The 18,554-nt window shown below is 30.3% G+C and overlaps 1 protein-coding gene and 1 long non-coding RNA gene across 2 annotated transcripts; both read left to right on the top strand.

The window, feature by feature from the left end:
* The first annotated feature begins 557 nt into the window (after window positions 1-557).
* LOC145319870 (uncharacterized) lies at window positions 558-9,259 on the top strand. Its single transcript, XM_080162275.1, has 15 exons — window positions 558-745; window positions 1,082-1,193; window positions 1,622-1,696; window positions 1,848-1,918; window positions 2,754-2,826; window positions 3,002-3,055; window positions 3,659-3,712; window positions 3,962-4,024; window positions 4,262-4,324; window positions 4,617-4,679; window positions 4,918-4,980; window positions 5,774-5,846; window positions 6,959-7,078; window positions 8,517-8,606; window positions 9,189-9,259. Exons 1-15 carry the CDS (start codon window positions 651-653, stop codon window positions 9,257-9,259), a joined length of 1,140 nt encoding a protein of 379 aa, XP_080018401.1. The 5' UTR covers window positions 558-650.
* Window positions 9,260-16,647: 7,388 nt separating this feature from the next.
* Window positions 16,648-18,194, top strand: LOC145320029 (uncharacterized). Its single transcript, XR_013880106.1, has 4 exons — window positions 16,648-16,696; window positions 17,193-17,381; window positions 17,534-17,597; window positions 18,124-18,194. It is a non-coding gene; the product is annotated as an uncharacterized LOC145320029 (long non-coding RNA).
* The last annotated feature ends 360 nt before the right edge of the window (window positions 18,195-18,554 follow it).

The following is an 18,554-nucleotide window of genomic DNA, read 5'->3' as shown; positions in this document are numbered from 1 at the left end:
TGTTGGCTTAACAATTTTGTGGACTTTTATTGAATTTTAATTAATTGGTTGAGTATCCAAATGTTTCAACCATTTATTTAAATCTACAGAAGGGGTAATTTTGTGTATCATCATTGGGGATGTATATTAATTTATGGCCATTGTCTTATCCCTTTAAATCTCTGAATCATAACTATCTTATATATACCCACCAATCATAATATTTAAGGTGAAGAAGGGTGGGATTGATAGGTGTATTTAGTGGTAATGTAAGGGAAAGATATGGGTTCAGGGATATATCATTGGAGAAAAATAATTTTTAGAATATAAGGAAGGGATAGGGAGTGAATGGATATATTTTTGGGGAAAGGTGAGAAGATGTATTATGATAAAAAAAGAAAAAAAAAAGGAGGGGAAAATAACATTAAGGATGGGGAAAATAAAATAGGACAGGTTGATGGATTGGCTGGATAAATAAAAGTATATTGATATACATTTTTAGATAATCTTAATATATATTATTGGGGAAAGGTGAGAAGATGTATTATGATAAAAAAAAGGAGGGGGGAATATACAATTTAGAATTGAGAAAAAAATAGGACAAGTTGATAAATTGGCTGGGCAAAAAAAGTATATTGATATACATTTTTAGATAATCTTATTTTCCAAAGATGAGAGGGGTGTTCTTATTATTTGGAGCATTTCTGTTCAGCAGCTCTGCATCTGCTGTCAAAGTTGGACCATGCTTTGTAAAGATGGAGAATAGGCAATTTTTAACTTTACTTCATTGAAATATTTAACTAAAATTTGATTTTCTTGTTTGTATGGATTCTTTTATATCATGCATATTTAAAACAAAGTAATTATTGAAATTAAACCATTTATTTACTTATAAGGACCCTTTAATTTATTTTTTATTTGCATAAGTCAATGTGTGTAAAAAATGAAGTGTATGTGTTAGGATTGTATAAAAAAAGAGCAACTGACTATATTAGAGTTAGTATTATACTAATTGAATTAACTTAATCAGACAGAAGTATACTATAAACTTAACCTTATCATCAAATTTACAAACATAATTAAAAATTGCCTAATCTTCAAGGAGATTTCCCTTTATGGAGGGAACAGTAGGTCCTCTGTATACCACTGAGACAGCAGAGGAGTGTGAGAACATTTGCATAGGAATGCTCAAGTGTATGGCATACACATATGAGGTTGTACCATAATATTAATTCTTAGACAAAAGTAACAGGATCTGAGTTTGTTTGTCTGTGTGTACCAAAGGATCTCACCAACTTCTGAACTGATATGATTCAACTTTATAGTGTAGCTCCTCATAGGTCCTGGGCAGGTTTATAAGTTTTTGGGGAGGATAGAATCACTACAACCTCCCCCCCCCCCTCCTTAAAAAAAATATTTTACTTTTTCCATTATAAAACTAAAATTTAGAGTGTGATGGGGGCTAACTTCTCATCCACCCTAACTCAATTGCACCAAGAAGCCTCTAGGGGCCTAGCTTCTAGTATACTAATAATGTAACATTTTATAACATCATAAGATAATAAATTATGGGAAGAAGAATTCCAGAATTGTTGAAATTATTTCTAACTTTTAGTGCCAGATATTATTTTTCTAATTTTAGTTTAGCTCAAAGAAGTGTTTCATCTACCACTTCTACCCTGACATTGGAAATAGTGAAAAAGAAATTGATTGTAAGGTATTTTGAGCTGGGTTGTATCAAATATTACTTTTGCTTAAAGCTGATATTGCGTTAATGAATTAAAATTTAAAAGTAAAAGCATCCTTTCAATTATTTCTGCAAAAGTCTGAACTATAATTCAAAATATTTATCATTTTTTTCTTATTAGGAACCTTGTGTCACTTATTATATTGGCCTCCCCACCTTCTGTTACAACATATCAACAGATTATATTTTCTAGTAAGTACCAAAGAACCACTTTTTTATCATTCTAAAGGGTGAGCAAAAAAAAATGCGTACCTTTTTAAAATTGAAATTGCGCGGCTTGTGTTAATAGTAGAAAAATGTTATGCATATCGTTAGAACCGCTATGAAGTCTATTTTTAGGAATTATAAAAACGATTCCTGTGCTACGCATAATTTAGGAGCTACGTGTTAAAATGTCCCACCTGACTTAAAACTTGACTTGCGAGTAAATTTTGGGACATTTTACTATCTGGCTCCTAAACTATGCGTAGCACAGGAACCGTTTTTATATTTTCAAAAAATACAGTTCATAGCGGTTCTAACGGTATGCGTAACATTTTTCTACTATTAACACAAGCTGCGCAATTTGAAATTAAAAAATGTAGGCATCTCTTTTTGCAAAATATCTTCTCTAATTTTTAGTTATATTTTAAAATTTACTCGCAAGTCAAGTTTTACATCAGTTGGGACATTTTAACACGTAGCTCCCTAACTATACGTAGCAGAGGAATCGTTCTTATATTTCCAAAAAATAGAGTTCATAGCGGTTCTAACGATATGCATAACATTTTTCTACTATTAACACAAGCCGTGCAATTTGAAATTTAAAAAGGTACGCATTTTTTTTTGCTCACCCTTTAATTTACATTCAAAAGGCTTTACTACATTAAAACAAAGTATTCTGTTTTTCATGCTCTCAATCTGAAAAAAGTAGTAAAAAGAAATTCTTAGAACTAAGATTAGAATTTGATTATTACTCCTCTATTTTACCTCAAAAAAATTTTTGTTTTCTTTTCCTCTTATTTAAAAATTTATATTTTTGTTATAGTCGTGCCTACCTCACCAGACTTGACGACTGTAATACCTACTCAACTTTGTGTAAAAGTATTCATGTTCTAGAGGTAAATAATTCAATTAACAACGTTCACTAATAATAAATATAATTACTATAGAATGAAAATTATTGACAAATTATTATCTTAAATAATGTGGTGACAAAATATTTCTAGTTCACAGAAAAGAGTCTATAAATATACTATTTATTGTTGGAATCTATCATTGACATTCATTCACTAGGCTGAAGCAAACTCCTCCAAAGATGTTGTGGAAAAGATGAAGACTGAATATGAGGACAATAGCAGACTAATTTTTTTTTCTCATCTAAGCAAAGCTGATCTATAACTTACCTTCCATGTCTGTCCTTAATCAACCAGTACATCTATATACTTAATAAATATACATTATTTACACTGCTCTAAATCAAAATGGGTTGTTATTTTTTTTCTCATGTAAGATTTTCTTGTAATGTCATGAGATATTCTTCTGCTTATGAATGCAATTAAACATCTACACTATAATTAAATTGGTTTGATTGTCTTTCTGTAATTACTTAGGAGTGTTTTTACATTTACATTTGATAACAAATAAATAACTACAAAAAAGTTAACTTTATACATTTGTTTATCAATTATGCTTTTATTCAGTAAAGCAGATTATATACAATGTTCAGATTCTTAAACATGTTGTCATCCTTGTTGTAATCTACGAAATCCATTTTGTACATCATTTTCCAAAACAATAATACACCAATACGAAAAAAATTATATATAGTTTATTAAAACTATATATCTATTTATCATTTTCTACATGGTCTATTGCTATTTATACCTCTTGTATGCCTTCAACTATATCAGTATTTTTTGTAACCAAATTACAATGCACTATTTACTTTAGACCAAGCTGAATGTGCAAGAGGAAAAGTTCATTGAAATGGAAAATGCTTTACAGGTATGTTTCTTTTATTCTATACCAGACAGATGGACAGACAGACATTATTTTAAAAAAAAGTAATTTTACTTAAAAATCTATAGACAAATAATAAACGAAATTAGTATATCTCTTGTTTACCAAGACATGATTTAAATATCGATATATCCTTTACTTACAGGCCATGTTGTATGTTACTACTTATATATATCTTTTCAATAATGTTTAGTATTTTTTTATATCTAAATCACAATAAATTATCTACTTTAGTCCAAACTGAATGTGCAAGAGAAAAAGTTCATTGAAGTGGAAAATTCGCAAAATGCTTTAAAGGTATGTTTCTTTTATTTTATACAAGACAGATGGACAGACATTATCTTTAAAAACAGTAATTTTACTTAAAACTCTATAGACAAATAAAAAAAGAAATTAGTATATACATATATTGTTTACCAAGATTGTGATTTAAATATCTATATGTCATTTTCTTACAGGCCATGTTGCTTGTTACTACTTATATCTTTTCAACAATGTTTTTGTAACTAAGTCTCAATGAAATATCTACTTTAGTCCAAACTTAATGTACAAGAGAAACAGATCACTGAGATGGAAAATTCACAGAATGCTTTAAAGGTGTGTTTCTTTTATTTTATACCAGACAGATGGACAGATGGTTCAACTTGTTCTAATTTGTATCATAGATTTACTAGTGTTTTCTCTTATATTTAAAAAAAAGTAATTTTACTTAAAAATCTATAGACAAATAATAAACGAAATTAGTATATCTCTTGTTTACCAAGACATGATTTAAATATCGATATATCCTTTACTTACAGGCCATGTTGTATGTTACTACTTATATATATCTTTTCAATAATGTTTAGTATTTTTTTATATCTAAATCACAATAAATTATCTACTTTAGTCCAAACTGAATGTGCAAGAGAAAAAGTTCATTGAAGTGGAAAATTCGCAAAATGCTTTAAAGGTATGTTTCTTTTATTCTATACCAGACAGATGGACAGACATATATTATTTTCCAATATCGTTTTATTTAAAAGTCTATACAAATTTAAAAAGAAATGAGTATACCTATTGTTTACCAAGACATGATTTAAATATCTATAGATCCTTTTCTTACAGGCCATGTTGTTTGTTACTACTTATATCTTTTCAACAATGTCTAGTATATTTGTAACCAAATCACAATGAAATATCTACTTTAGTCCAAACTTAATGTGCAAGACGAAAAGATTGCTGAGATGGAAAATTCACAGAATGCTTTAAAGGTATGTTTCTTTTATTCTATACCAGACAAATGGACAAACAGACATTGTAATCAATTGTAATCAAACTAACCACCCCCGAACCCCCTCAAAAAATATAATGAAATATTAACCTAAAACCTTCCCTCTCTATAATTTTAGACTGTTTGGGGAAGAGAAGTATTATATCAAAATATATAAACTCATAGGAGCAAATTTTCTCTATGAGGGTATATCCTTCCATCATAACATCTCTAAATATATGGAACAAACATTGTAATCTAAACACCTATTAACAATCTATAATTTTTAAAAAACAAAAGTTTCATGTTCTTTATCTCTAAGATGGATTTTGTTATACTTAAATACTTAACTTAACTTTTTAAAGTTTGAATACTGCTTTTTTGTCAAATAATCCACCTAACCCCCTCTACTTCCATTTATGATATTCATAAGTTAATAACTATTTCTTCTGTTATTCTTTATACTGAAAGATCCTTGGAAAAACAAAGAAAATTGAATTTTCTTACCTACAATTCAACATTCATTAAATTTTTTTCTTCTTTTCTGTTTGTACGTTTTTTAGAAAAAAAATCAATCATTTTTTTCTTTACATAATTTTCCCAGCAGGAGTCTCATAAACCCTGTCTTATCAAGCCTAATCTAACCTTAAATAAATGCCAATTGCTGTAAATTAGCTGTTTTTAAAAAAAATTGGAGGTTTAGTAACTCTTTCTTTCACACAATTAAAATGATTGAAACTCCTTCCCCCTCAAAATAGGGTTAGCATATTTCTGATTAATATTTTGCAATTTAGTCCAAGCTGAACAAGCTAGAAGAAATAGCCATTATTAAGTGTTACTTGCAAGGAGAATTTGACTACAAAACAGGTAGAACTTATTTTAAAATATATTTAAATCCATAATTTACTTACATCTGTAACAATATTATCCAAGATTTATATTTTTTAGTGTGCGAGGGGGGGGGGGGGGATTACAAAGGCAACTAAGGCAGACAAAATTTTTTTTTTAAATATAGTTTTGGAACCATAGCATAAATGGAAAAAATTATATATACGTATATGATTCACAGTTATATGACCATGCAAAAAAAATAATCCCTATGTAATCCAAATGTTTTGGTAAAATGCAGGATGGGATGGGGCATTGAACTGTTATACACATAATAAAAGTTATAAAGTAACAGGATGGGTGTCTGCGTGTCTGTCTGTCTGTGTGTCTGTCTGTACCAAAGGATCTTGCTAACCGCAGAACGGATCAGGACCTCCTTAACAGGGTAGCTTCTCATAGGTCCAAGGAAGGTTTATACCTATTTTAGGGGAGGGTACCACCACCCTCCTAAGAGAAATTACAAAAAAAAAATGAAAAAAAATTTAATATTTGAGAGACTTTATTCGAGGTATTGTTGAGACTTGAACAAAAAAACATTTTTAAAGTGCCACTAGAGGCCTCTAGGGGTGTAGCCGCTAGTAACAATATTAAAGTAACAGGATATCTGTCTGTTTAAATTACAAAAAAAAATGAAAAAAAATTTAATATTTGAGAGACTTTATTCGAGGTATTGTTGAGACTTGAACAAAAAAACACTTTTAAAGTGCCACTAGAGGCCTCTAGGGGTGTAGCCGCTAGTAACAATAATAAAGTAACAGGATATCTGTCTGTTTGTCTGTCTGTACCAAAAAATCTTTGTAACTGCTGAACTAATAAGTTTCTCCTTTACAAGGTAGCTTCTCATAAGTTTTTAAGGAAAGGTTTTTATGGACATAATTTTAAGACTATATTATAAAGATGTCTGTAATTAACATTGTACCTATTTGACCTAGAAATCAATATTTCAAAAGTAAATAAAAAACATAAAAAATTAACTGACTTAAAACTAAAAAAAAATTTTTTAATTTTGGGACATACAAATTTCTTTGTAATTTTAATTATCTCAATAACTATTTGTGAAAGCAACTTTGTAACCTTTTTCTTTTATTAAGGAATTAGCTACATATTCATCAGTGAAAAACTTACCTGGGATGCTGCGAGAAAGAGGTGTCGTGAGTGCAATGCTGATCTTTTCAGTATCCACTCTCAGCAAGAAAACGATCTTGTACAAAGTAAGATAATTTTAATGATTAAAAAATCACAAAATAAAGGAATACACATAAACTTTAAGTGATTGAAAAAAAAATTAAAATACAATACATGTATTGCTTGTGTCTAAAATGCCAACAAGGATAACAATGTCTTAAAGTTGAATGGTCAATTACAATAAAAATATGCTTACTAACTTAATCTAAACAGCCGAATACAAATGCATAGTCAAGCAGTTTGGGCTCTTTATTTTTCAAACACAGAAAATGAGATAGAAAAAACCGGATGGGGGGCATTCAACGCCCCCCGACCGTTAAGAGTTAAAGGAAAGTTATAAATTAGATTTTATTCATAATTAATGTTTACACTAATCAAGGGTATGATTATGTCATTATCTGGATGTTCAACTAATTGCATGATCTAAATAAGAAGATACAATACCATCTGAAATAATTTAACCCCTTACAGTCGGGCCCCTTGCCGCACCTTAATCAGTCGGGGTGGGGGGGGGGCGTTCAACGCCCCCCCCCCTATTATCTCAGTTCCTATTAGAGCTAGAGGGCTAAAAAAATTTGTGCAAGTCCCCTGTGTTATGATGAATTTCCGACCTAAAGTAAGTCAAGGTCAATTTTCGCTTCCTTCACCCTTTTATTTAACAACCTTTGTTTTTAGGTCCTTTTTTACTTATAAATTCAAACAGCTGTAATTTTTTTATTTTTGAAGCTAGAATAAAATTTTTTTCAGAAAATGTTTATCTTTATGTAAATTTTATATTTGAAATATCAAAATATAATTTCAGCGGCCGCAGCTGTATTTGGCAGCTGCCAGCCGCCGCAGTCGGCGGTCGGCGGGAAAACGGCGGCAGATCTTTATGAAATTTTAATACGTTATTTAGACATGTAAGATAAGCTTAAGTTTTAAATTTGAAGTCACTAAGTCAAAAATTGCGGCCACAGGAGTCTTTTAAAGATTTCTGGAGACCTGGAGGATCAGGATCTGCAGGATCATACCTGGAACCTAAAATTGACTTGAACATCTGTATCTAATATGAGGATGTACTACTAGAGGATATTTTAGTATTTTGGTAAGATAAAATGCTTTGTTTAAGTCAAAAAAATAATTTTGCTCTTTACCTGGATGACCCTGCCAGGTTTGCTGGCATCCTGTGCCCGCCTGGATGGAGATATTCAAAAAATTTCAACTCTCAGTTATGTCTCATACCCACACTTAAAAAGTCAAGCAGTTTGGGCTCTTTATCTTTCACACATAGAAAATGAGATAGAAAAAACTGGATGGGGGGGCGTTCAACGCCCCCCCCCCCCGACCGTTAAGGGTTAATTGTATTTTATAGTGATCCATTCTGTATGTCTGTGGCTTCTATTCTCATATTTAAAAGTCCCACAATGCTAGGGGAAAATCTATTGGTAGATTTATATATTATAATTCTTAAAATCTATTTAGGCATCGCTAAATCATTAAGTTCCAATATCTGGATTGGCTTGAATGATCAAGCCCAAGAGGGGTCTTTCGTATGGGCTGATGAAACCTCAGGTAAAGTTTACACTTTTTATATCTTTAAAACATAATACAGTAAATATAATTTTATATAAAAGCAAAACTTAACCCATCAGATTAACAGACCTACAAACCTTAACAAATGTAGAACAACAATGCAATTAATATTCACTATTAGTTAGAAGTTTGAATCAAAATTCCTAACAAATCTATCCCAAGATTATTTAAATACAGGATGCCTTATAGGACAAACTTACAATTTACAACTTGATTATAGAGATGCTCAGATTATAACATTAAAGCTTATTATAAATAAAATATATATTCTAAAAGTAACAATCATATAGAAAGGGGGATAGGAGGGAAGTTGGTGGTTTAAGGTATACCAACAAAGTAGATAAAAATCTTTCCACGTCCAGAAGACTCTACATTGTAAATTATGGCCATATTGGTCTAGCAGGTTGCAAGACAAAAGATAGACTGGCAAAAACACATAGTGCCTCTACTTCAGTAAATAATAAAAGGATCAAATAAAAATTATGCGTTTTTTTCATATTCACATATTTCTTAAAATAGCTTTGTTTGTATTGATTATAATTACTATTTTTTTTATTTCAGTTGAATACAAAAACTGGTACAAGATTTTCCCAAATGGAGGTAGAAGTGCAAACTGTGTTTTTGTAAGTTAATTTCTTATTCTTATTGGGAATTAAAATAAAAATCATATTTTTGTTCTCAATATTTCTTGAGTAAGTTCATATAGAGTTGTCTGTAGATACATATAATATATATATTACTAAATATTTTGAATCATGGAAAGCAGTTGCTAGAAATAGGAGAAATACTAGGGTGAAAATCCTCTACTTTGTATTCTTTCCATGATTCAATAAAATTAAATGGGATTTTAACCTTAATAAAATATCTAAATGGAAATCTTAGTGGTACACTTTGATATCAAATAAAATTACCAGTCTAACTAAATATATAATATCAAAGACTTACAACAAATGTATTCCTTTAAAATGGTAAATTTGATTGATATTATTGTTAAAATTATAACCAAAATAAAGCAAAGCCATTGTAAACTTAAATTTACCATATAATAATAATATTCTAATATTAATATCATAAAACTAATCTTATGTTGCTATAGTAACAGTATGGAAGTTGAACAAAGTTTATATAATACAAACATAAGATTTAGAATATGTGTTATGTGTATTTGTAGGTATATTGGGATGATGGCACATGGGGTGATTATAGATGCAATTACAATTTACCATCTGTATGTAAAATGTAATACATATTATGTTGCTTCTTATGGATAAAAGCTTGAATAATAAATCTTTGATTGTTATTAATTGGTTAAGTTTTTAATACTTTTATGTGTTATGTCTGGTTAAGAAACAAAAAAATTCCTGTTATCTCATAATTATTGATATGTGCCTGACAATATGACAGTAGGAAGTAAACAAAAACTATAAAAAATACAATAAGAAATAAAACATATAAAATGAATAAATCAAATAATAAAAAATTCAAATGACTAGACAAGATACTCTATAAATAAGTTGTGTCTGAAATATTTAGAAAGAAATAGTATCAACATACTTTTCAGTATTTAATGTGTTACAGTCTCTATAACTTGCTTTGTCTGTCTGTTCATTATTATAAAGGGAAACTTTAATCAATAGTTTACTAAATAAAACAAAATTATAAAAAATGAACTTATTAACATTATTCAATAATTATTATTTACAGCTACTCTATAATCAAAGATTGTCTGAATTTCTGTCAAAGAATCAAACATTGCATTGTACGATATCAATCAATACATTGATAACTTAAACATAAAATGAATAATACAAAAAATAAAAATCAAATGATAGGTTAATGTAACTTCTTAACATTCATTAGCTTTGTCATTAGGGTATATCCTATTTTATAGGAAATATTCTACACCTATTCGACAGTCTCTATAACTTACTTTTCAGTCTGTTCATAATAATAAAAGGAAATATCAATCAATGTTTTACTTATATAGACCATAAACAAATAAAGTAAATAATAAAACATAGAAAATACAAAATATTGTAAGGTAAATAAATAGATTATTTTTTATTTCAATATTAGTTAGCATATCTAAAGGGTGTGCAAAAAAAAATGCGGACTTTTTTAAAATTGAAATCGCGCGGCTTGTGTTAATAGTAGAAAAATGTTAAGCATATCGTTAGAACCGTTATGAAGTCTATTTTTAGGAAATATAAAAATGATTCCTGTTCTACGCATAGTTTAGGAGCTACGTGTTAAAATGTCCCAACTGACTTAAAACTTGACTTGCGAGTAAATTTTGGGACATTTTACCATTATTTGTAGAACAGGAACAGTTCTTATATTTCCAAAAAAGATACAGTTCATAGTGGTTCTAACGGTATGCATAACATTTTTCTACTATTAACACAAGCCACGCAATTTGAAATTAAAAAATGTAGGCATCTCTTTTTGCAAAATATCTTCTCTAATTTTTAGTTATATTTTAAAATTTATAATATCTATTTTGTTCTCCATTCTCTATAACTTACTTTGTCAACCTGATAATAATAATAGAGGGCGATATTCAAATAAATTATTCAAATTAAATCTATTATGCAAAGTATAATGATGTCCATCTGTCTGTCTGAAGTTTAAGATCTCATTATCCGCTGAACCAAATTGGCTCTACTCTTCAATGAATATAGATATTAGTCCTGTGGTAGTTTTTAGCTATTTTCTTAGGGAGGTAGGACACCCCATTCCCCCAAAACACATCAACAATTTTTAAAATCTTCCCTAAACCTGTAGGAAAAAGATCCTAGAGGCATTTTGTTACAGTATTGAATTGGACTCATAGTTAGCCATGATTTTATAGGTACATTTTTTCTAATAAGTTATTACTATAAAATTATGTTTATATAAAACCAGGAAAATCTAAAGAATAGAGCTGTAAAACACCACAACTAACCATTTGATTGCTCAACCTTTGTCTGATAGTACTAACTTTGCACAACAATAAGTTGCACCTGTTTGGATTCGAACCCATATCCTTCTGAAAAAGAAGCTTCTTATTTATTCGAATCTATGTTTATCCTTATGATAAGGTAAATAGAATGTCTGTGTGTGTGTTTGTATGTTTGTACCGAAGGATCTTGCTAACCAATGAATTGATTGGGTTCTCCTTAACAGGGTAGCTTCTCATAGTTTCGGGAATGTTTATAACTATTTTGTAACCTCCCCAAAAAAATAGACAAAATATAAACAAGGATGACAACATCCTTAAGTAGTGAAGCACAAAAATTGTGGATGGGAATACGTAGAAGTAGATTTAAAATCAATAATAGATTTATTGGAGAAAATAAACATGAAACCTTGTTTTATTTTGTATGATGAAGATGGTTAAAGTAAATTACATACTAGATGCACATAACAATGGGAAAAAATATTTTGAAACTGTTAATGCAAAAAAGTTTTAAAATTGGACCAAAAATGCCAAAGATATGGGGAAATATATCAACATATAAAAATAGCCAAAAACCTGCTAAAAGGCAGTTTGGCCGCCATTGTTTCTTTTCATAAAACGCCAGAAATTTAATTTTAATATCTTTAACTGAAAAATTTATGAAAATTGAACCATAAACACCAAAGATATGGGTAAAAATGTGAAAAATATAAAAATAGCCAAAAACCTGCAAAAAGGCAGTCTGACTGTCATTGTTGTTTTCTTCAAACGACAGGAAATTTAATTTTGATATCTTTAACTGAAATAATTTCGAAAATAGGACCATAAACACCAAAGATATGGAGAAAAATGTGAAAAATATAAAAATAGCCAAAAACCTGCAAAAAGGCAGTCTGACCGTCATTGTTGTTTTCTTCAAATGACGGGAAATTTAATTTTGATATCTTTAACTGAAAAAATTTTGAAAATCGGACCATAAACACCAAAGATATGGGGAAAATTTGGAAAATATAAAAAATAGCCTAAAACCTGCCATAAAGCAGTAGACCGCCATTGATGTTTTATAGTTAATTGTGCTCCTTAATGATTGAAATGTTGTCAAAAAATTTCAGCTCTCTATCTTTTATAGGAGCCGAGAAAATCACGTTTCCCCCAATTCATTAATTACGGACGGACGGACAAACGGACAGACGGACAGACGGACGGAGGGACAGACAGACGGACATTGTGAATTATAGAGTAGCTTTGCTACTAAAAACACCGCCCTGCGGACAATTTTTGAAATTAGCTAAATATATAACTTACCTCATCTATCGGCGAAAAAATATTTTTTTTTAATTAGCTGATTTTAAAATAGATTGAAAAGAAACGATTTTACATGTCCCTAGAGGCCTCTAGAGGCGTATTCTCTAGTATTATATAAAGTATATTTTTTTGGTATTAAGCTGGTTTTAGGCTATTTTTATAGATCCTTCTCCTAATAATACGCAGTCCCTATATGCTAGGGGTGTAATATCTAGTTATTTATGTAACAATAAGTTATAATATCAAAAGCATAGCTCTAAAATGTTATGCAAATATAAAACTGATTGTTTGTCCTAACTTCTAAATAACATTTGTTACTTTAACATTGTATGTAAACTGTGACTATGTATTCATCAGGGATAGGAAAATAGAGAGTATTACCGTGCGGAACCAAAAGCGTGATTATGAAATTATGACTGTAAAACTTTGTTGATGGTTTCAATTTTCGTTGTCCTCCATGATATTTATATCAATTCGGCTAAATTTCGTATTTTGTAAGTGAACTCATTAATCATCTCCCTTTGTTTAATAAAAATGTGTATGAATCAAAAAAGAATAATTTAAGAGACAAAGAATCCCTGTAGGGTGAGTCAAAATAAAAATTTATGTAATAAAGAGGAAGGAGGTGTCCATTATAATATTAATAGAATATTAAGTTATTCTACCGACGAATTAAATTTCTCTCAATGTTTATTTTAGCGAGATAACATTATAACATTAACAACTAAAAAATTTTGAAATTACTAATAATATTTAAATTTTATTTGCAATGCTACTCTGTATAAATGATCAGTTTTGTCCTACTTTCCTTCTTTATGTGTGTGTAATGATAATTTATAAAAGTTCCGATCTCTCTCTCTTTCACTCTCTCCCTGTCTCTCTCTTTCTCTCTCTCTCTCTTGCTCTAACTTGTTTAGGGTTAACTTGCTTCTATGGAAGAAAGAAGGGCAAAAAGGCAGACTAAAACCTTCTAAAGCCTAAATCTTAAATTGAATGTTCCCCCAAAATAGTTAGAATTCTTCCCTTGACCTATGTGAAGCTTCACTGCTAAGGAAACCATATCGGTTCACCTGTTTTGCTGTGAGATCTTTTGCTACAAACACGCACACACAGAGACCCACACACACACACACACACACACAGACCCACAGAGACCCACACACACAAATCTTGTTACTTTTCTTTTTGTTTTGTGTTAGTAAACTTTTTCAGCGGCTGGATGCATAAGTTCAACGAGATACAGAGGGAAAAAAATAGCCTAAAACTATCAAACTGAAGATCAAAAATGGCCCAAAACTGACTTGGAAATGGTGTCAAGCTTTATAAAATTTGAAAAGTTGATGGGTTCAATATCTAACAAATTTTAATTATTAAATAAGCTAAAATATGAATGTATTTTTTTACATATAAGAAATGCTTTTGCTAATAACAGGTGCAACAAATTGGACATCTAAAGAGTTGGTTGTCTATTAATGGTTGATTACTTTATAAGATGGCCCTACCATAGGTCATTTGGAGACAAACGCCTGTAAACAAATCCTTTTAAACCTCACATACTGTAAGAATCTGAAGCACCAATTGTTCCTCAATGTTATGGAAAATATGTCTAGGGTAGGTTTTTGGCTATTTTAATAAAATAGGCGTGAAGATATAGGCTAGGGCATAGAGTAATAGATTTAAAAGTTTATAGCTGTAAATAGTTTTTAGTAAAAAGCTTTTTTATTTGGTAAGATTATTGTGTTTGATTTACCATCTACTTATTAATCTATTTACCTCCCACATTAGTAATAGTTATTCATTGCATTGTATTATAGACAGGTCTCTGCAGATAGAAATATGAAAAATTATAAAATTAAGTTTTGTTGGCCCCGCTAGGCCGAAGGACCAGGCTACTTAAAGTGGTATTGATTTGTGATTTATTTATTCAAATACTCGCAGAAAATTGTCTATGATACATTACAATACATTATTTAATTATTTATTCTAATCCAGCGGATGTTAATCGGTTTAGAAGCCATACTGAAAAAATATTTGTTATCTATAATACAAAGTAGAACGATGTCTGTCTGTTGGTTTGTCTGTGTGTCTGTTTGTCTGTTTGTTTGTTTGTTTGTAGCAAAGGATCTCGCTAACCGCTGAACCGATCGGGTTCTCCTTTACAGGGTAGCTTCTTATAGGTCCCGGGAAGGTTTATAACTATTTTCTTGGGGGGTGGGACACCCCCAACCCCCCAAAAAAATTAAAAATACCCCCCTAAAAAAAATTTTTATTTTAAATCTATTTTTTAAAATCTAAATTACGAAAAATTGGTTTAATCATACCTCTTGGGGCAAAGCGCCTAGAGGCTAGGGGCGAAGCCGCTTGTCTTTAATAAAACAGAAATCAATTTTGTGGGGGGCAAATCCGCATGTTTCTATGCATACTACTATTAGGTTTTGTAACAATCATGCTTGTCCTTCATGATAAAGATAAAACATTTCATGGGACATAATATCAAAACAAGGATAACAACATCCATAGGTAGCAACGCAAATGTGATAACTATTATTATTTGAAAAAATCATCATACAGTTAGTTCTGATTCCTGGAACAAATGGGCATAAATTTTTGTTTAGGATTCTAAATACTATATTGAATACACTTTTAACTTGTCTGTCTTATTTGATAAGCTTCGCTTTTTTATGCTTTGTTTAACTTTAAGTAATGGATTTATGATTACTTGGATCTTACACCAGATTTTCATGCTCTTTAATTAGGTGAACTCTTTAGCGGGCCAAAATAATGATCTTCCAATCCCCTCCCCTCCGACCAATAAAAGTGAGGGGATATTGCAACAAAAATTGACGCCAATCTTTCTCCTGTCATAATATCCATGTATATTCTACATCCTTTGTTTAAGTAATGCATTCTTTATCAAATTTAAATCTGGTTTTTAGTTTATAAAATTGATGTATATCACAATACAATTATAAGCTCACCCAAACTGTGACACTACTATCACACAAGTCTCTAGTAACTACTTTAGCTCTGTTGCAGAGATAGAGGAGACAATGGGCTGTTTATTTTATTTGTCCCCAAAGTTTTATAATTTTTAGTTTTCTCATTCGTTGGCTTAACAACATTGGGGTGAATTTTGATTGGTTCTTTATTCAAGTTGTTCAAACGTTTCAACCACCAATCTTAATCTACAGAAGGGTAAATTTTGTGTATCATTATTGGGGATGTACAATTATACATCAATTTATCGGCCATTGTCTTATCCCTTTAGATCCCTGTACTCTGTGTCTCATGGTGTTTTAACATTGTCGCACCACCCTCAATTTTAATTCATTGTCATTTTAATAGTCACCCCTCTTCCCAAATTATTTTTTTGTTGCTTAAAAAAAGGGGTTAATTTCACAATCTCCCCCCCCCCTTAATCCTTACCCTCTTTCATGACCTACAAACACACACACAAACAGTCAACCTACTACTTTACAGAATAGGGTTGTTTGTATATAACCTAGTTTAATTGTTTTCTTCCCCAAAAGTTTGATAAGTAGGCTTCCTCAATCGCCGGCTTGCTACTTTTATTGAATCTTGATAAATTATTTCAAACTCGTAGTGTCCAAACTTTTAATAACATAAGAGATACTCTAATTTAAGTAGATACACATAGATTTATTGTCAATAGATGTAAAGATCTGTATCTATGTCATAAAAAATAATAGAATATCAAAACAAAACTTTTTTTACGGTTTTGTTGAATATATAATAAATGCTTATCACACTGTTGTTAGTCTTTATCATTTTGTCATACAGAAAGGCCACGCATTATAGTTGCAAGGTATACATAAACTTTTTGATTAAATATTATTTCAATTTTATTTAAAATTCTGGTAATAGTCCCTTTCTTGCCAACGCCCCTTAAGGGCCGATTCTTTGTATTTTCAAAATTGCTTTTGATTTTAATGTTCACAGAACAAGGGATGGAATAATAGATTGCAACAAATCTGTTTTAGAATTCTCTCTTTGGTAGTCTGTAAACATAGGGATTAAAAAAGGACTTGCAGAATAATTTATCTTCCATTTTCATATCCCCTCCCTGATATACATAAAACTGTGATGGAGACAGCGTAAAAAGGCGTCAAAAAAGCTGACAACAAACGATAAAATAACCAATGAGAGGCCAGTATGAATTTCACTATTGGTCAATTACAGTGTTAACTGGCCTCTCATTGTTCAACATTATTGTATGGCGTCTTTTTTTTTTTTTGTGCCACTTTACGCTGTCTCACTGTGAGATATATGTAAAATGCAATTCAATGTTTTATTCTTTTCAGGAAAGTTTGTACTAGATAGTACAGCCAGCTTTTACCAGCAGCAACATTTAATTTGGAAAAAAATCATGAAACCTATTCGTTGCTGGGGGGGGCAACACGAAGTAAAATTGACGACCTTTACATCTGCCCCCCACATACATTTTTATATTTATTTCGCTTCTTGGCTATTCTTGGGATACAGTACAACAGGTAAACAAGTTCTGCAAGTTTTAAAAAAATGTTTGGATAGCAATATAATAAAACTTTGGATACCAATATCATAAAACTGTGGGTACCAATGCAACAAAAAGTATCCTATTATCTTATAACTATTTAGTTTATGTATATTTTATTCTTTTCAGGGAAGATTGACAGACCATTAACTATGTATAGGCCACACACACATAGAAGATACACCAACAAAAGGTAAAAGAGTCTTTAAAAGCGAAGCTTTTCTACAATTAGGGTCGTCTGTACGTCCGTTCAATTGAAGATTCCTGTTAGGTACGATTAAGTACCTCTATAATTGTAACCAGAAAGTTTTTTTAAACAATGATTCCTAGGACATAAAGAATGATATTTTGAATAAGCATATCTAAGTATGTATAGCAAGGATAAACATACATAAAAGCGAATATCTAAAAATCAAATGACATTATACCTTATCCTAAGAATCATCATTCAAACAAACTATAAAATATAAACATGAAAGTAAGATAAAATTTAAAGTTTCTGTTAATGATGCTACTCCTTTTGAATTGTATCTAATCATTCTAAGAATCACTATTCAAAGTTAGAAATCAATAGGATGATTCTTAAATGACTAAATTAAGATATGTATGGGACAGACAGGCGAACTGTTCCTTATTGCAGAAAAAAACATTGCTTTTAAAAATAATTTCATTGTAAACTAAATTTTATTAATATTATTTCTAATATATATTTATTTAAGTGATCGGCATCTAACAATCAGCTACTAGAGAGGATCTCACCAAACATCCCCTAACAGAAGAATTTAAAAACACCACGCCACCATCTAAGAAATTACTGTGATATGGAATTGTTATGCAATATTTTATATCTAATAAATTTTAATTGTTGATACCTCGTTGTAATTGTAGCTCTGTCACTCTACTATGTGTAGATTGGTCTGTCTGTTTGTTTGTGGGTCTGTAATGTTTTTTTTCTTCTACATTTTTGCTGATTCTTTTTGAGGATTGGTAATATCTAATGAAGACAAAGAAAGACGTTCAATGTTTTTTTATAACGTAGATAAACAATGGGGTTGGGGTTGGGGAGGATTAAACCCCCACATTTTGTTAAATAAATTCATCTGATTTGTTAAAACTAATGGCTATATAGACATTGTTATTTATCTCTGGT

The sequence above is a fragment of the Acartia tonsa genome, chromosome 5 (assembly GCF_053477335.1).
Source record: "Acartia tonsa isolate MP-2025a chromosome 5, ASM5347733v1, whole genome shotgun sequence".
Lineage (NCBI taxonomy): Eukaryota > Metazoa > Arthropoda > Copepoda > Calanoida > Acartiidae > Acartia > Acartia tonsa.
The sequence above is the reverse complement of the archived record's forward strand: the minus strand, read 5'-3'. Positions and strand labels throughout refer to the sequence as shown.